General features: G+C 37.9%; 2 protein-coding genes across 6 annotated transcripts in view; one reads left to right on the forward strand and one right to left on the reverse strand.

The window, feature by feature from the left end:
* The window catches only part of Bsk (mitogen-activated protein kinase dJNK), a 151,569-nt gene that overhangs the window by 59,325 nt on the left and 71,740 nt on the right, over positions 1-20,504 (forward strand). The window contains exon 1 of one of the 5 annotated variants that reach the window (XM_071715019.1): positions 37-61. The exons of the other annotated variants lie outside the window; for them this stretch is intronic. The gene's annotated coding sequence lies outside the window, so the exon portion shown is untranslated. Of the gene's footprint in view, positions 1-36; positions 62-20,504 lie in introns of those variants that run through there. 5 annotated transcript variants of the gene reach the window in all.
* LOC139777513 (uncharacterized) lies at positions 6,616-8,491 on the reverse strand. Its single transcript, XM_071714989.1, has 2 exons — positions 8,396-8,491; positions 6,616-8,022 (listed from the first exon to the last, which is right to left on the reverse strand). The coding sequence occupies exons 1-2, from the start codon at positions 8,408-8,410 to the stop codon at positions 7,732-7,734; spliced, it is 306 nt and encodes a 101-aa protein (XP_071571090.1). The 5' UTR covers positions 8,411-8,491; the 3' UTR covers positions 6,616-7,731.

Here is a 20,504-nt window from a genome sequence, read left to right on the forward strand (position 1 = left end):
GTATCTCACCACATTCTACAAATGTCCGCGATTCAACTAATTGTACTTATTGGATTAAGAGGTAATTAATTTTTACATTTTATATCATAAGGACATCTTTGCACCAAATCTGTTTTTAAATACCTATATTTCCGTGACAAGGATATCGGAATCAGAACTTTTCTTTATCTATTACAAAAGTAACGATGTGCTTTTTAATTAGTCATGGTGATCGATTAAAATCCAAGAGTTCGAATTACCACGTTAAAAAAGGAGTCCAGCAAACAGTATCAATTTTAATGGCAATTTCTTTGACGAGTTCGATCTTTCTTCGATGGAAATATGGGACAATTAATAATTCTCGTGTGCTATACGGATAGTTGAGAAATGAATTATGCTTGATTCAAATAAATAACAGAATTTATATCATGATTGAAATAATATATAACTTTGAAATATTCTAAATGCGATACATTTTCTGTACATTTGATTCCTTTAATTAACGTATCGGTTTTCACGGTGCGAACCGAGCAAGCCGTGTCCCCTATTTTCGCCTCTTCCGTTCGAGTTCGCGCCTCCCGCAGAAATTGGTTCACGTCGATCCGGAATAGGTCGTGCAGGGCGCCTCTGCGCATCATGTGCTTCCTTATTGATTCGATCGGCGTTGCGTCCCTGTACGAAAATAAATTCGTGCTAAATCGTCGTTGTCGGTATCGAGCTGCGCCGCGCGCCATCGCTTATTTTCATTGCAAAATCGATCGGTCGGTTGCTATTATCATGCGAACTTTTTTCCACGAGAATTGTTAGAGCACATGTCGTGCTGTGCCGAGAGACCGGGATGGAACCCGTCGCCTCGACAAGAGAGACGTTCCATTACGGCTAAATCGCAACGACGACTTCGACAGCTGTCACTTTATCGTTACGCGTGCGATGTCCTATTTCGGATGTCGACCCGTAACTGACTATACGAAAAATTTCCACGTATTTTCGCACTGCGTATAGGGGCCTCCCTTCGTGAAAAGAGAAACTTCAGTGAGACGTGTAACTTTGAGGGTGCTTGGTGAATTTGTATGATTTATACGTGATCGAAGAGTTCTTTCGAGGTGTGTCTCTTGAAAAAGAAACCCCTGGGAAGGATCGCGTGATATTGGTTAGGATATTGAGTAGAAGTAATATTTCTTATAAAAGTATCGAACAGCATAAATGAAACTTTACAATGTATATAAATGGTTCCAATTTTTTCTGTATATTTATTTCTATACACCTTAGTAATATGTTTTTCTTCTTCTTTTCGTTATACGATGCGCTGTTAAATTTAGGCATTTTTAATTTCCGTACTGAATGCTTCCGAGCATCGGGTACAATTCGTGAACGCGCGTGGCTGCTTTTTATTTCGAATAAAAGAAATGAATTGCCTTCTATTACACGGGAATTAAGCAGACTCCCCGACCGAATTCGGATGAGATCGCCGTTCGCCTCCCCTTTTGCTATCGGACACCGGTTGTATTTTCGCCGACTCGCTCACCCTTTCCTGTCCCTTCGGCAATGTGCAGCGTGCCAGTTGCGGTCGTAATTCTCTTCATGGCCGAGAAATAATTGCAGCCGCGTTTTATTGTGTTCGCAAGCTTTATTTCCGCAACGCGTGTTACTCTCTTTTACGACTGTTTGTATATCCGTGTCGATAGCCTTTTCTCATGTATCGAGTGCTCTGGTTAAGTCGGCCTAGAATTGAGGCGATAGTTTAGGAGAAAATATCTCGCTTTGAAAAGATGTTTCTATCTTTTTTACTTGCAAATACTTTTAAATATATATTTTTAAAATATTCTAAAAATATTCTTATGTACACAGAGAGTTTTGAATCTCATCCTTAGAATATTTATCTTAGGAATATATTTAAAGACAAATACAACTCTTATCATTGATGTAGTTAGTGTGTGTATATAAGATGGTAGATCACTATCTCTTATTATCTCGAATCCCTTTTTTTAGAACAAGTTTTTTGTGATGTGAAATTACAGGGGCAGGTTGCTTCGAGGGCCATTAATTGCCACATAGTAAATGAAACTGTTCTAAATATCGACAGCGAGGAGAGCACTCCACTTTTATTGGGGTTTAATTAACGCCGGAGGGGTCTGCGGAGGGTTGAAAACGTGGGCGAGTTTATCTCCGCGAATCTAAATTTCGGGACGAGTAACTATCGACCCTTTTCCGCAGAGCGTCTCGGGATTCACGTGAGCCCGGACGCCATTGCCCCTCGTTATTTTTATACTTATGCAGATCTCGAGATTTGTCGGAGGCCACGATTTGCAATGCAAAGCCCCCGGCGTAGTCCCCGAGGGATATTGTACGCCTGCGAACTCGTATTTAATTAAGGAAAGCCCGACGAATTTATTAGTATCTCGTAAGGACGATTTCGAATTTAGAAACTTGCTGAGATATTTAACACATTGTTATTATTTCATTATTAGGTACTAATTCTATTAGGTACTATCTTTGTCATTGATTATTCCCGTAGAAAATTAATTATTCAAATGCACTGTCTCTTCTTGCAAGGAGCGATCGTTACAAATGTGCGTGTCTATATGTGAGAATCAGCTTGGAAAATTATTAATGTTTGGCTAATTAAGTAATGACATATGTTATATTAATTTGAATTATATAGTATTATCGTACTAATTCATAAAAAAGACGAAAATGCAATTAGCTTGAGTTTAAGCCAGTCAAAGAATTAATATTAAAAAACTATAGATGTGACAATTTTTCTAAAAGTATTCGAACTTTGTAAAAAAAGAACTAATAGCAATTTAAGGCACTCTATGCAATGGAATTAATCGTGCATAATTCGAATCGAAAAGCATGCTTATAAGAGGTAATATGTTTTGAAATTCTGAAATACACCTGGTATACAGAATAGACATCAAGAGTGCATGCTCATGTCATTTAATGTTACGTTTAATTAATGGCCTAAAGGGGTCAAGGGTGACAATAGCGTTCCGCGTGTACTTTTCTGGAAAATTAATTCGGTAAATATGTGACCGGGGTCGCTACTACATCGCCTGTGTAGCCATCGCGAGAGTGATCACCTCGTAATATTGCATCTACATACCTGGTGTTCCGTACGTTGTACGTTTCCTTTTAACTAGAGATTATTTCTTAGAAATCTTGAATAACTTTTGTCCATACAAAAACTTCATATTTAATTTCTTCCATTTTAGATTAGAGCCCTACGAATTTCGTTATTATCGTTTACTAGAATTAAAAATTTTCTATTATTTACCTGCATCATTAAATTTTATATGATTCGTTTATACTTCATTTTTAAAATAATGTGTAACTCGAGAGTTATTGATATTCCGACAATAAAATAAGCGATCTCTTTTCCGGGACAAAGTACGCCATTGCAGGGACACCGTATGTGCATGAGTTGCCACTGCGGTGATTATACGGATTGCATATTGCGCATGTCGCTTACATTTCCGGGCTATGCGTCGCGACTTTCGCAGAGATACCGAAAACTTGCGTCGCACTTAATCGTTTCTGCATTTATGTATATTTTATACGAAAATGTGATAAAGGAAGAGAAGCTTTCCATGATTTTTCACGAAGTACGGCAAGTAAATAACGAGATTAACGCATTTCGAAAGAAAATTTAGTAGTATGGTACAGAGAAGATTTATGCACCCCATTTCGCGGAAAATATAACGGCCGTATATTCAAAACGTTTCGATATATCAAGAGATTCTTTCGGGTCTCCATATTTCATGCAAAAATTCAAAAACGTACATATACGTATCTCGCGCAGCAGCTAGTCAACTGAGCTATCCGTCAAAGAATTAAAGAAAAGATATCGCAAAATTGCATTTACTTCGTGAATCTAATTTTTATCCTTTTCAGTTTTAGAATTAGATTTTTGAATACTATTACAATATAGTTTACAGTCGCATTTAGTAGTGGTTTGGCAGCGCCGGAACAAAGAATTAAAATCGATTACTTTTGTGAGACAAAGTTACTACAAAGTTCGAAACGCCGCGCCGTTACGCCGGTTATCGCGATTGGAAATTCCCGAGCAATTTTCGCTCGGGCTCGATGTTGCGGCAATTAATACCGCTACCAGACTGCAAACTACGGCTACGCGAAACAACGCGAGACGTGCGCCCGACGTTTTGGGAGAGGGCCCATTAGTATGTGCCGGCAGTTTCGGTTCGGTAACCGCGCCGGTACGAGGCTTCAAATCCCGGGATTACGCGCGTGCGTTCGCTGCCTCTGTACCGGTTATATACGAGACGTTCGATAAAATAGGCGTTCGATACACGTGGCGGTATTCCCTGGCGAATCCTGAAATAATATTCGTTGAACGAAAATATCGCGGGACCGGCAGCGCCTCAGTCCTGATGATCGATTGAAGGAAGCGGTCTTGCAACCGTTTCAGAAATGTAAATGAATAATAAAATCTTCCTCCTCGATTAATCTCAGGTGAATTTTAAGTTTACTAGAATCTGGAGAAGATGGTTTCTAAGATATTTAACGTCGATGCATATGACTGCAAATTTGATAAAATTTTCATCAAGGCTTTAAAAAGAAACTGTTTTAATTTTTCTGAATATAAAATATTTTTGTTCGAGAAATATATTTGTTAGTGAACTAAGACCTAGCCGGAAATAGAGGGGTCAACAGGGCAATCGTCGCGAAACTTGTTCGTTTGAAACACACGCGAACTTTTGGGCAGTTTCATTGACATATGCGACACGTTGCATGTGAAATTCGCATTTCACTTCGAACGCGGCGAACGTATTTGCGAATGCAGTTACTGGGATTTTAACGAGATCCGATAAAATTATTCCGGCTGTTATTTGATTTATTTCAGGCTTGATTAGACATTTCCGCGAGGCGCGAATGCAATTGATTAATTTATGATAATGAATTAAATTGATTTCCTAAATGTGCTATCGTAAAGTTGGAAGACTATGCAAATAACGTCAATGCTACTTATAAACTTTTGCAGAATGTCTTGCAGAATTTCGTTCAAATTTTAATTAAATATATCTTTTATTTTTTATCTGGTTTTTATTCTTTTTGTTCTATATTTATAGAATTTATTTATAACATGCATATTTTTTTCTAAAGTAGAGCTTTTTTTATTGTTGCATTTTGCATGATGCATTTGTTATTTAAAGAGATTGGTTTTAAAATATATGAAAAGTTGGAAGGTTCAACTTCTGAAAGTATCTTGTGCTTATTTTCTTTCTCAGGATAAGATCAGCATGAAATCTCAGAATCCTTCATTCCTCGCGAAATAATCCCGCTATAATTTAGCGCACGGGCACGACGACGGATGTGTCGCGCGACTCAACTTAATTACCACGGTTAATGGTGGCAATTAAACGAACCAATTAAAAGTTTTTCCATACCCGAGTTATCGAAGCTGCGGCTCTGTGAACCCTCTTTCCCCCGTCTTCCTGATAGCCCGCGTAGTGCACTTCTGACCGATATATTTTATTCGATGTGCAACGCGTGCCAATTTTATTATCGCTTCACCTCCGCTAAAATGGTTTAAATTTTCCGATCGTTATGGATTATCCGTTATCGTTGATTCGTTGTGAGGCAACGGAGATACCTCCATCGTTAAGTTGAATATAGGATACGGCTTATGTGGGGGTCAGCTTTTTAGGCTGTTAAATTTTAAGATCTCTGTTATTTGACTTGTTAAAAGAGGTGATTTCTTTAAAATATTTTATCGTTTACTTTATTAAAAGAATACATTTTTATGATTGTTTATTATATATCAGTTAATACATATCAGTTAGTTTGAGAAACGTCAATCCATTTTTTTATTATTCAAAACGATTTTAATATTCGTTAAAGTACATACCTATACCTAAAAATGGTAAAATATTCTACAAGAATGCAAGAAATTAATAATTGGTAAAGTATTATAGGATAAAAAATTTGTAGAATTGCGAAATTGTTGAATATGAAGAAAATTAACGAATAATCAAACAAAATAAAAGAAACTTATGATGGAATATTTTTTATTATACTTAATGAAGACTTAATGAAGATGAGAGATAAGTTAGATAAGTGAGATAAGAAGATTGAGATACTTTTATCTTTGCAAAGTATTAAACTCTATTTTCAAGCTCTCTCGCAGAAATTTTCCGCGCAGTCTTCCGCGACACATTGCGCCACCATTCTCCCTGAAAGATCTCTAAACTCTTGCTAAAGGTATGGGTTTAAAAATGCATTTGTCGTCGTCGTCGGCGAGAGTACAGTTCTATCTGCCTAGGAGAGTAACACCCCGCGATATCTAGGTCAAGCGAGACATTTTTCCGACGCTCATACCGACTTTCCACACCTTGAAATTCCACAGCTTGGCTAACTTTAATAAGTACTTAAGATTAAATATTCCGCTTGTATAAGTATGTCCCGATTAAAATTCTGTTTGTATAAAGCAGCTGGGAATTAACTTTTCTTAAGGGGAATAAAATTAAAGGTATATCAAGACCCTTATTAAATATTAATCATATCTCTTACCCTAAATTTTTGTGACGGAGGAAAAGTCAGGCCTGTATTTGTTAAAAATACGCCGTTTTACAGATAAATTTTACGAAGTAATAGGAAAGAGAAAAACATTGTGAGTATTGTTGTATTATGCGTTATATTTTTGTTTTCTACAGTGACTTACATGATTTATGAATACACAGCAGATATCTTATAGAAGATACACAAGCGCGAAGAAGAATTAGCAGCGTTTTGTCAATTTTTTTTGTTAATATTTTATGCGATAAGAGATATTATACAGAGTCACGCTGCTGAGATTCTTTTGGTGAAAACTCAGATTTATACAGATTTATACATTTAGGCGAAATAGCAGAATACACTGTGATATTATAATTGCGGTATTTTCACTGAATTATATGGTAAATGCATCGTATGCGCAAAGAGACATTCTTGACAACGCTTTATCAATGATCTTTTTTCACATTTTATAAAATGAAGTGCAATGTAATATATGTATTGCATATCATATCTCGCGTTGTGCGAATGGTTCTCTTTGTACAAATCCAGATGGTGGACGGTCCGTTTCATTCATGTTCATGTAAATACGTAGATTATTTGATAAGAGATACTACAGAGATACGTGTGCATATATGTGATGGTGTAATAAGTGTCCCTCAAATAAATCATATAAATGTATGAGTATTTTCCTTAGAGAGTAAATAACATAGTCCACAGATACAACTGTAAGAGAGGTATATTACCGGCAACGAAAGTGAAGGTACCTCACTCGAATAAGGCCTGATTCTTAATATGGTTCGCTTCCTGTTTATTCGCGTTCCTCTTAGAATCTCTATCATGCATACGAATGACTATTTGCGTCATGCCCATATTTTTTCCGCGTGCCTGTATGACTCTTGAATAAGTTGCAAAGAATAATTTACAAAGAACCGGCGCGACTCGAGTAAAGTACCTTCGTAAAACGAAATCCCTTTCCGCGAAAATCGAATCCAAACAAATAGATAACCCGTTTCACTTGTGAACGAACCGAACACTTTTCTTGACGGAAACAGATTTTATTTGACGTATCGGATATTCCGATTGAGATATACTTCTGTCGATGAAACTATCTTACGTGATCGCGTCGCAAGTGTGTTCTCCTCGTGCGGCCGGTCGAGTCGGCGGTTGTCGTCGTTGAAATTAGAGAGGCTGGTCGGTAGTTTGGCGTGTTCCCTCGGGCTCGTGCGGTCGCGTAATCTAGGCCAAGTAATAGGGCGCGCTGTAGGCGGCGGCGTAATAGGGGTAGCCCGAATAGGCCGTGTACGCATAGGGGTAGCTGTATGCGGAGTACGACAGGGCCGGCGCGGTGTATGCACTGTAAGCGAGCGGCGCTGTGTAAGCCGCGCTCAGCAGCAGCCCTCGCTTGTTCCTGCCCGCTTCCGGCGAGGTGGACTCGGCCCGCGCCGCCGCGGCCGGTTCGATGGACTCCACTCCGGTGGGTTTCGCCTCCGTGAGGGCGACGGCCACCAGGGCGAACAGAGCGATAGCCTGTGGACGTCAAAGAGAAGTATAAAGGCGTGTCACTGCGTTAAAAAGCGTCCGATGCGCTCTTTAAAGAACACGTGAAATTGAAAGACTCAGGACTATTAAACGTTCAGTTTTTTAAATTGATGCTTGAGGCCAGCGTAAAATAAAGAAAATGCCTTCTGTTTTTATTATCGATGGTGAGAATGTGATTACGAGGGCTTTTTAATCTTGACTCGATATTTCTTTCCATGCTAGAATTGAACAAGTATCGCGAAATGTTACTGTCCGAAAGTCAGTCAAAAATTTTTTGACTATCTATTGATGTTCTTATTAAACAGCTGTTATATTAGCTCAGTCTCGATATTACGAAGAGAAATGCAATTATTTTACTCACAGCGAAGTACTTCATGTCTGCTGGCTGTTGAGAGAGGATCGGGAAAGCCTCGGAGAGCTCGAAGATCGAAGATCGATTGATGCTCGTGCTCTCGGGGTGGCGTACTTTTATACGCGCTCAGGCGTACGTGCACCGACTCGCGATTACCGTTTTCGACTGGCGTAATCGCGCATAGCAATTATTGTTCTGGTGACATTGTACGTCAGACGGAGGGAGACGGAGAGCGCACCATCGCGAATGTAGATGCGAGTGTCGAAGTTGAGCAACCCGTCCTTGGCCGCCGTCCAAACGAAGACGTAAGAATTTTTCGATGCTCCGCCGCCGATCGTCGCATTTAGGAATTCCTGCGATACTTCTGTACTGTCTCGAGCTAGAATAACAGTGAGTTGTTGACGTTTCGGTAGAAACAAAATATAAATAATGCATCCCGGAGACAAATGAGATTCTCAAAAACTGAACTGACCAGTTCCATGAAATAAAAAGGATAGAGAGATCATTGATAAAGTTATAAGTTTATCATGTGCCTTGTGAATACCAAAATCAAGCAATTTACAAAAAACAGAATTAATCTTTGGCTTCTGTGATGCTCAAATGCGATTCGCCCAAACTTTGGAAATATTCCCTCGTGTCCGTCTTTAATTGAAGATATTTTCGATTCTAAATAAAATATGCTCAATTAAATAGTCATTAATATTGAAGTAAGGAAATGCGAAGTTTTCATTTGATAACGGTTGCAAATTTTCGCGGACAATAATGTCAGTATAAAACTGTCGATATACTGCTAATTTATATTCCGTACAATCGCGGCCGTCACGACAATTTTCACGATACGGCTACGATTTAGCTATTCTAGCCTTGTACCCGATTGGACCCCGTTCGCGGCCGCGGATCCCAAACGGTCCCCGCGCCATTGAGCAGGGCCGAGTGGAGTACGTCTCTCCCGCAGGGTCGCTAATGGTGCCTGAAAATTGCAAGTCCAATAGAATCCAATTTGCCAGTCAGGATTTCTCGACTCGGGTCGTACGAGCTAATCGCGTTAACCCGCGATCGTTTATCGGAAGCGGAATTCTGTTACAATGTTCCGCAACTCGCGGAGACGATAACTCGATATGATAGATTCGTTCGAAATGGATTAATCTAAAGCGGATCTTTTTCAGCAAAAATTTAACGCACAGTTTAATTTACCAATTTGAAAATAAATCGTGCTTATCCGTTGATGTTCACGCAAACTTTGTTGTGAGATTTCAAATTCAATTTCCAGGATATTGAGTCAAAAATGTGTGAAAAGAAAATAGCATTTGGTAGTCATTTATTAAGTATTCAGAGGAGGTTATTTCCGAGTTCCTCAAAGAATTTGTCATTAAAATATATCCCGGTTGGTGCGCGGTCACGTAAGAATTCCGTGGAATTCTTGGCATGATTTACCGTCCGAAATTGTTTCGTACGACGACAATGCGAGAGACGAAAAGCACACGCGATACATGCCTCTCCCGACACAGTAGCTGCAGTAACTTGGCACAAGAATAACGATCCGTCGTTAATCATATTTTATTCAGGTCCACTTATCGCGCTGGAAACACGGTGTTACGCTCTTTTCAGTGCTGGAGATCAATTTTTCATGAGGGTCTGTCGCTGCAGCCGGTTGCATTGTGTTTTGCGCGAAACAACGTGGCGTCGCGGCGCCGAAATTGTGCATCATCTTCGATGATCTCCTTCCGACGCTTCTAACATCTCGGCGATGTCGCCTCGTTGTATCGTAGCACAGCAACATTAAAATAGTGTTCTAGAATCCATAAAAATATAATTTGCGAAGATATATTATTTCTTGTGAAATTCGAAATCTAATTTTGTTTGAACAATTGTCACTATTAATCTTTTTGCTAAGAAATAATAGAGTCCATATTTTTAATAAGACAAGAATATTAAGATATCCTGCAAATTATATAATACTACACAGATATCTGTATTGAATATTACATTTAATATTGGAGGTGATAAATTGTTTAATACAGAAAGCTTCGATTTCCGATCAAAAATATCAAATTAGATATATTCAAACAATAGTTAGCTTACAAGATACGATATAAAATGGCTGTAACGTAGGATAGCGTTTTAGCACAAGCCATTACTTCTGTTATCTCGCTCATTTTGAGAAAGCTGACGCTTGCAGACGAACAGACGAATAAAGAAGATTTTCGATGAAAATCCGCAGAAAAGTCGCGGGATGGAGGACGGCGTGAGAAGGTGTGAGCGTCTCGCATTATCCGTCCAAAGTTCCAGTTATTTTCCGCTCTCGACGATGAAAGAAAGCCGCAAGAGGAGAAGAGTGCGGACTTGTTGGCTCGCAGAGGCAAGGCTCGAGTAATATCGCGGCATCGCAAAGCGGCGACGTCGGTCGGGGGCAGTTTGTCAGGGTGGATGTCGGAGGGGTGTCGGAGGAGTGTTTTTCATATAAACGCTGATTGCTAGCCGCATTTTTATCCGCGTCGCGTCGGTATTAGCATACCGAGTCGCCTCGTCGACTTGGATGCTAAGGAGAGTAATCTTCGTAGGAATATTCGCCAACGATAACGATGAGATTATCGCGACTTTATTTATATTTACTGCTTGCAGCTTTATTTTTGCTACTCCTTATTTTCCCATGGGATAAAGATACAAGAGAATGAGAATACAATACTTGTGAAATGAAATTGAGTAGCGAATATAAGAGTTATTTAATCCTAAAAGATTTTATTATTAAAATAAAATCTGCAGTATCTGATTTTAATCCTTTTTTTTTTCAAATAAAATAGGTTATCAGAAAAGTTCTACAGGAACCTAGAAACTCAAAGTGTTTTAAATTTATAAAAAAAGTGCATCAGTTATTTTTTATTTTCTAAAACTTTCATAGAAATAACGACTAGATTTAAAATCTTTTGTTTAATTAGTAGAAAATTTATAGGTAGATATTAATAATAAATTAAAGCTATATCTAAAGAATTAATTAATAATATTTTTTGCATTATTTTTCTTACATATAAATTCTATAAAAACGATAATGCGATAAAGACGATAGTTATTTATGCATACACGTGAAACGACGATCTCGGCTAATGAGGAAAATCCGTCGATTGCGGCAGTTATTTCGTTTCTTTCCCATAGGACTCTGATTGGCTATTCGACATGCTCGCTTCGTAAACCGAAAATAAAAAGGACTCTAAAACGAGCGTAAACCTTCGCCATTTCGTCTGTCGGGGGGCGAGTAAAGAATCTCTCGCCGTTCGCGTTTTTTCCCGACACGAAGGAGATTTCTGCATCTGAAGTATCGATTTAAACCGTATTCAGTGCATTTTAGAGATGGAGAAATAATACCGTAATGTTACATTCTGAAATAGACAAACAGGAAAATGTTCATTATAGAATCAATCATTTTGGAAAAAAGTTATGTTTAAAAAATGTGAAAAATGTAATTTTATTTAGTTATCAGGGACATAGTAGTCAGGGCAATAAAAGAACGAAATGATAATACGTGTAATGCCGGCAAATGTTTCTTTATTTTCTAAAAGAGAATATGAGCTCATGCACAATGAGAGGAATAAAGGAACAAGGAATTAAACATATAGAGAGAATTGTCAGAGAATCAAGACCGTCTTGAAAAAAGATGCGACTATGACATTCTCTCTATGTTTAATTCCTTGTTCCTTATTCCTCTCATTGTGCGTGAGCCCTATTGAATTTCTTTTTTTTTTCTGAGATGACAATGATTAAGAATTTAATCTGTTGAATCAGGCAAAAAATTGTCTCGAAAGTAATATTTATTTATTTCTAATATTTCGTTTGCAGGATGAATGCCATAAAACGCAAAAAGAATGGCGCTTAAATTTTTTTCCTTCTCTTCCGATTTCTCATGATGAAGAAGCTCTCGTAATTGTCTAGGCAACATTCGTCATTTTCCGACTTTATCGTTTTTTCCGTACTCCTCTCCAGTCGCTTTTCTCCATTTGAAATTCCGGTAGCGACTCGGCCCCATAAGTAGCTCGGTGTCCCTGATGCCGTGTCGTCGCAACCCGTATACGTAATACCGCTGCTATACGCGCTGTTTGCTGTCCACGATGTCATACTCGTTACAACACAGCTCGTGTAAACTTCTGATGCAGATGCGTATGTATTTCGTTGGACGAATGTACACGCTGTTCCGGACAGGATGCCATAATCGGATGATATTATAGAGTATTTTTAGACCATATATATACATAGAAAGAGAGAAGGAAATTATTAATAAACGTATTCAATCTAAGCGAAAAATTAAAACATATCATATTAATAGTACTAACATAGCAAATGTATAATGATAAGAATCTGATATTACTATCTAATCTATTATAATGTATTAATATCTCTTCCTGTTTTCGTCAATTTTTTTTAAGAATATACGGTCTTCAAATAGCATGTCCTACGACATTGTTTCGTAGTTCTTTTAAGATCTCTTATTCTCATTGTGAATTTCCGCTATATCCATTCCTTTCTGTTTTTCACATTGCGCGTTTGTCTTATCCTCGGATCTTTTCGCTTCTTTCTGCTTTATCCTTTTGCCTCTTTGCGTTTGTCTCTTTCTTCCTCTTATTCTCTTTTTCTATTTCAACTAGTAGCAGTCGACGCACGTCGATTCTCCATGAGAGGTTGCTTCCCTTTGTCATTGTCGTTTTTGCGAAGTCGTCGGTATGCTACGTTTTTTGTACTTTCAGGCGAGCGGAAAATGCAAGAATAGTCTGAAAGGGACCTATTTTGATACCTATTATCTTATACTATGCCTCATATTCCTTTTCACGTGCGAGAAAAAAATAACGAAGTTATTTTTTTAGTAGTAGCTTTTTAGAAATAATCAAGTGATTAAATTGGTTTTTTGTTATAATTTTTCATATAAATATATATTCTTTTATAATTTTTTTAATTAAAACAATTTTTTAATTTTTTTTATGAACGCTCTAAACTCTATCTGCATGAATTTTTTTCATTGGAGAAGTTTTATAGGAAATTTGAATCGACTGCTCTAGTTTAGATGATCGAATTTAAAAGTTTCCGATGCTCAAGAATTGTCGGGGATGAGGAGCATCAATGAATAATCCTCACAGCCGAGATGAAACGATTCATTCGATCGATCCCGGCCGGTCGGTCGGTCGGGTTAAGGTTTTTTTAAAATAAATTTTGAAAGTCAACTTATTGTGAACGACGACGACGGCGGCGACCGATATTTGATTTCCGTGCATATTTGCGTTGCCGGAATCCGCAATAGCTTTCCCGATCAAATGGGAAGTCGAATGGCGTTGATCCCGTTGGTTAGTTGATCGATTGCTGCTTCGGTATCGGACTCCGAATCACAATTTGAATCGGATCGCCGCGAATCGATTTTCATTCGGGGGACAATTTTAAATTCATTATAGATAAGCACCGAACGGAGTATCTTGGAATAGAAGCATCGATATTTCATTGTCTCAAGTAAATGGTAGAGTAAAGGACAATTGACTATCGGATATTAGATAAAATGTCTCTTTTATCGATGAATTTTTCTCCCGTCAATTCGGAGTCAATTTTCCCTTAATGAAAAGTAAGCTTTAAAAATAGATAATATTCTACATTTAAACTACTTCCGTTAATTATAAACAAAGGTTTAGATCTTTTTAATAAGAATTTCGTTATTACTGTCTACTAAATCTATTTGATTGATTAATTAATTTTAATTGTAAATTGGATTTACAAGACAATCATTTGTAGTTTGAAATGACAACAAGAAACTAAATTTTTAGAAATTAAATTTTAACAAACTAAATTTTAACTCTATGGGTAGGGTTAAGTAAAAGATAGTACATATTAACATCTTGTATTTTAGTTCATTTTAAGTTATCTTTGTCAGCAATAATTCAATTTAAGCCTTGATAAGCCAATGTTCTAAATTTTTCATTATATAATTAATTAGGAAATAAACAATAAGCTTGCATTTTCAAGAAATATTATATCTTTGATCAAAAGATCTATGAAATAAATACCTTTAATCTGGAAACGCTTTGTGGAAAACAATTAGAAGTATCGTTTTAGGCTAACAAACGGAATAGCTCCGGCCAGGAAAAGAATAAAGGAGAGTATCGGATTGCTTAATGCGGCAGGGTAAAGGATAGAGGAGACTGAAAATTGCACGGCGTTAAGTGAAAGTCGTAATAACGCCGGCTTAAGGTTTCGCGAGTAGAAGCGAAACCCTATCTCTTCGTTTCCCAGAGGATAGAGGAGGAGAGGTCCTGTCTGCCGACGTGCGTGCGGAGGACAGAGGTCGGGTGAGCGTAGGACGGGATCGATAACGCCGGAAACTGCGTGCCTCGAGAGGGTCCTCTTTCGCGGGTGCCCTCTCTCGCGTTTCCACCTTCGTCCTCTTCCATACCTCTCGAAGCCCTCGGGAGAAAGAGGGAGACTTTGTTTCACGATGACGGAGTGGATTTCCGTTCGTCGGATGGCCGCTCGAAAATAATTGCGCGAACCTCCGGATTCCATGAGAGAACAATGTGTCGCAACACCTCGTCCTCCACCTCCGCTTGCCTTCTCTTCTTTCCATGTTACCTCCATCCACGTTTCCTACCTTCATTCGCTCTTGCCGTCGGTCGGAGACCGAATATTATTCTGAAAGGGGGTGGCGAACGACGCGGAATGAGATAAGCATTCGTAAGAGAGATTCTGTTGCGGCAGATAAATCATCCGGTCAACATACTTGATAAGCCGTGCTAAAAGCGTTGACTGTCGTGACGCGAGCGCATTGCGATTTGTTATTGATATTAATTTCAGATTTTCAAGACTTCCGTTAACTGTACAAAGGTTTAGGTCTTTTTAATATGGTTATAATAAGAATCTTGTTATTATTGTCTACTTAAAATTTTAATAATGCGTTAAAGTATATCTTATAATTGCTTAAAATAATTATTAGTAATGGTAATACTTGTGTTATAAGATATTAATAATTTTAGTGCTTAAGTTTTAAGTAGATTATTAAGACAACAAAAATATATAAAAGAAAAAATTAATAATTTGTACAAGCACGACTATTTAATTTCTTCATAAAAATGAAAAGGATTAGTTACATAATCTCATTTAGCTATTACGAATAATAGATTCGTATTTGCGGGCTAAAGATTTCCTCAAAGAAATTCCTCAAATCTGATGGAATCATCGAACAATTATAGAAGACGGGGGTGGCGCACTGACGTTATCGGACACATCGCAAAACACACTCGTCTTCTTCGAAAGTGGCATCAGGATTTTCGGCGGACCGCGAAATATGTCGGCATCGATTCAACATGTCCAAAAATAATTTCCTCGGCGGATGGGAGACGCGCGATTCGTCGGCGGAAGCGCGACTTCTCAGATGTTATATACCTCGGTAACGACGTCGCGTCGCGTCACCAATCGCATAGCGAGAGTGAAAGAGAAGGATCGCGACAGTGAGAGACGGAGAACATTTATTTCTTATAAAACGTTGTTCCCCTCCGACTCGCGTTGAGAGCCGCGAAGAAAGCTCTTTTGAAATCCAAGAGCGTCGACGTCCCCCGGGGATGATACGGTTTTCTCGCAGAAGGATCTCCCCCTGGATTTCTGTACGCGTTCGCACGACCGAAACGCATCATAAGAAATTTTTCGCGATTTCGTTGACGTTGCGAGCGAGGAACCGGAGTGGCAGTGGTACGAAATGCGTAATGGCAAAATTAATATATAAATAATGGTGACTCCAAATATTCTTGGAACTTGACAATGTATAATATTCAGCTTAAAAGAGCAGTTACTATATTATTCTTTTCTAGTTTGAAAAATAGTGTATTCTATGGAATATTATTGCTCGTTTTTAAAAAGAAAATTTAAAAAAAAGATGAAAGGAAGAGAAACGACACCATGCAGTATTTCTTTTTCAAAAGAAGAGACGATTTTAGATCATGTTTTGGATCTTATATTTCTTTGCGCACACACATACACACACATTTATGAGGTTTAACAAATATAGATTTTCTCTATATAGGATCTCGATGTTCTCTAAATATACGATATCCCGAGATATCGGACAGTCGATCACAATCATTTTCGCCAGATTCTGTCGTGGAGATAGACGCACAATGTTTCCGGTCGGTGGGATATAATACCATTTGTCGAACTCCAGCGCGGCCAATAGCCGCGAACTGGAAAATGTTTCAAAATTTATGAGCTCGGACCGAAAAGGGGCGAAATGTGCACAGGCTGGTCGGCAAGAGCAGGCAGTATAATACCAGCATCACGAGAAATGGCATCGGTACGTACATATACCGAGAATAGTTCGCTCGGACGAATTATTCGATTATCCTCGAGCTGAATAACGATCACTGGAAAATAAAACGTCTAAACAACTTAGATATTTATTAAGTTAACCATCTATGTACGATACATATGATAAGAGTTTGAAAAGATATTTTGCTTTCTTCTTCGCTGAATCAAATTATTGCTCGATAGAATAAGAGTAACAAAAATAGCAATTTTAAAGATATTATTCTGTCATACTTAAAAAAATTGATAAAATGTCAAATCAGAATTTTGTAATATTAAAAGTTAAAATATTAATCAATATTTACTTGTGAATAGCGATATTTTAAAGTATAGCATTTTAAATTATAAAGTATTAAAAGGTTATACATATATCAAAGGTAGGATTCAATTTTAACATGAATAAAATTTATAGTTAAATTTTATTCATATAGCACATATTACTTTGGCTTTCATTTTTTTATTCAAAAATCTCTTTAATCTCTTTTGAAGATATTTTGAGGCATTTTTAGTATACTGTGGATAAACGGCACTTGTCAGGTCAATGATCGGGCACGAGAGCAAAGCTATACGCAGATTTTTGAACGCAGCATTAAACATACATACGTGTACGCTGAAGTTGGTGGATCGGGTAAAAGTTAGCAAGAGTCGGCGGATCAAACGTGGATGCGCTTTTGCGACGTCAGTCTGAAGCACCTGTTACACCGTGTTGGGAAAGTTAGTCATCGTAAACTTCTCTCGATCGCGCGATACAGTTGGCGTTTTCATAAAGCGTCAATAACTTTCGTAGTTTTGCGCTTATACCGTTCGCTCTCGCTGCGAGTGGAACTTGAAGAATCCCATAAGTTACAAGTCAATCGCGGGGAGATCGAGTTTTTCGGTTGCACAGCGGGAAGCTGTCAATAATATATTCTATGGCTGTCTTGAAAATAAAATCGTTCCATATCTTCTTTGACTAACTTAAAATAGGCTTTTCTTCAGTAAACAGTCGAGATATCGTAAATTTTTGTCTTTAACATTAAATGTAGGGGAGACCGGGGCTGGTTGTGACATTTTTTCTATAAAGTGTCTCAACTCTTTGATTATGTTGTTCTTATAAATGAATCTAGGCTTGCTAGATTCAGTAACTAATCGGGATTTAAATTTAATAATAATTTTATCTAACCGCTCATTAGAAATTATATAAATTAAAAAATTTTGAAAAAAGAGACATGTAACTTTTTACCCCACACCAGGGGCTGGTTGTTACACCACACGGGGAAAATTGTTACAACAAAAAAACAAATGTAATCTCAAACTTTTTATTAAGAATAATCATGGTTTGTCTTCTTAATTCGAACAAAAATGAAATATTATTGTTTGTAACGAATTACAAAAAAAGTTTTACTTAGTCCAAGTAATAATATGGTCACAACCTGCCCCGAGGAAATGTCACTTTTAGCCCCAACACCAAAACTAACCTCTTAAGATTAAATATTAAAACACAAATATTTGTAAAGCTTATAAAAGTAAGGTTTATTGTAAACAGAAGGAATTAGAGAGTATATACCACAACATACACATTTTCGGTTAGCTACCGTTGGCACTGTAACAACATACCCCTGTAACAACCAGCCCCAGTCTCCCCTACTTATAATTATGTAACTATTAAGTTGAATCAAATCTCTTTGTAGTAAATTAATAAATAAAGCTCGTTTGAAATCGGTTAAAAATAAAATTTTGTGATGCAATTACATTTACTGAAGAATCGAAGACAGCATTACTGAGAAAATAAAACAAACATAAAAGATTATTTATGAAAGTGAATGATTTTTTTCTTGTTTTATTCACGCTGAGGAGAGATGTCAAGGGCATATCGATGCCATTGGTCTCGAAAGTGTAGTCGCTACCGGAAGTCGCGCCTTTGGCCGTGGGCAGGGTCACAGGCTCGAAAGCAAAAGTGACGAGCCCCGCTTACTCGGCAGTTTCAATTAAGCATCGAAGCTTTTGCCGGCGAAGCACGCAATCTCGCCTTTTCTTCTCGGCTGTCTTTCTTTTTTAGGTAGCTTATCCGTGAAATTTAGGGAGAGGGGAAGTTTAAGGAGTGGGGAAAATTTTGCCGAGCTCTTGCTAATTAGGATCGATTAGCTACAGTTTATCGCGATCAGCAACGACAACGATCGAGTTTAGTTTTGTTAGTTTGACATAGATAAATTTAGAATATCAGTTCATCGCAGGATAAACACATCGTATCAAATAGCTTTATTGTGCATTAATTAATCGAGTTGATTCGTTTAAAGATACAACTCAGGTAAATATGAAACGAGTGATTAAAATAGTATGAAAATAAGATGAGTAATGACAGAAAGACATATATTGTTATACATTATTATACATTATGTGCATTATAAATATTCGCAATGTTGTAGTTAGCAAATTTTGAAAAATGTTTAACAATTCCATTACGTATCATTGCATCAATCTTAATGAGCTTTAATCAGTTCTTTCATTTGACACCAATTCTTGACTGTTGAAGTTAAGCATCAATAATTTAAAAATGATTTAAACCGAAGATTACGACGCCGACGCTGCGAGGTGAGCGCTAAGAAAGTTGAGCGTTGTTTGAAATTGCGAAAGTTTCATGGCGTTTACATTCTTCAAGTACGTATTTTTCACACTGATTGTGAGAATACATTGCCAACTTTTTCCGGAAAAAAGCGAAATCATAAAATATTAATGAGCCGTACAATTGTGTTTTTATCGAAATAATTTCTATCGACTTATTTTTTATTATGTCTTATTAAAACTGATTGATTTATTACTACATTTTTTTTTACAAAAATTATATTGTGGTCGTTTTATTTATTTTAAAGTCTTCAATCTTATAGCATTGAATAATGAGTATTTTTGTTATATTAACAAATGTGAAATCTTGTTGAAGATATAATATCAAAATGAAACATTGCTCAACCTCTTCTGAAAATTAAATTAGCCTATCTTTTTAACACTGATTTTCAAAAAGCAAAAGACTACTCTCTTTGACTACTCTCTGGCGCCGATGCGCGACGTTACGATGACATTTAGAGTGCCGAGCGAGTTTCCGCTCTCTACCTTGCTTCTTCCACGTTTGCTTGGACGGATGGCTCTTCATTGAACGTCGTTGTCTTCGTCGTCGACGTTGTCGACGTCAACGTAGACGTCGGCGCGGCCGTCAAAGGTCGCCACGGTATAAATACCTCTGGCGCCGCCGTCGTCCCGATTTCTCCCCCTTTTGACTCCTCGCCCTCTCGACTCGCTTACACCCAGCCTAAATCTTCCCCCTTTCGTTTACAACTTTCCTGCTCTCCGCTGCGCCGCTCTCGAAATTTGCGGAGACGTATCTTTAACTGTATCAGGTTTTGGAGCGAAGTTAAACGTAAAAATAAAATATACGAGAGGTAAGAAAGAGAATATGAGTTTCCTCGGAGAACCGTGCAGAGATTCGTATGTTTGAGGGCAAAGTTGAGAGCACGGCTCTTACACATTATTGAAGTTCAGCCAGGCAAGCTCGAAGCGACGCAACGAGAACTCGTCGAGACTCCCTGGCGGGACGGCTAGACGTTGATAGATCGCTTGCCGTTGTCGCGGAGCGAGTCGCATCCGGTCTTCATACGCGGCGGATAAAGCCAAGTTCGATATCAAACTAGATACGATGTACAAGGTGAAGCGACGGAAAAGTACGCCTCTATAAAAAATTTTTGAACTCACGGGTTCTCGAACCGCGATTGTAAATGTGACATGTAGCGTACGTGTTATGCAAATCACGAAAGTTCCCATCGACTACGAA

Source organism: Temnothorax nylanderi, unplaced genomic scaffold (genome assembly GCF_030848795.1).
Source record: "Temnothorax nylanderi isolate EJ_2023f unplaced genomic scaffold, tnyl_v1.0 TNYL_tig0152_pilon, whole genome shotgun sequence".
Lineage (NCBI taxonomy): Eukaryota > Metazoa > Arthropoda > Insecta > Hymenoptera > Formicidae > Temnothorax > Temnothorax nylanderi.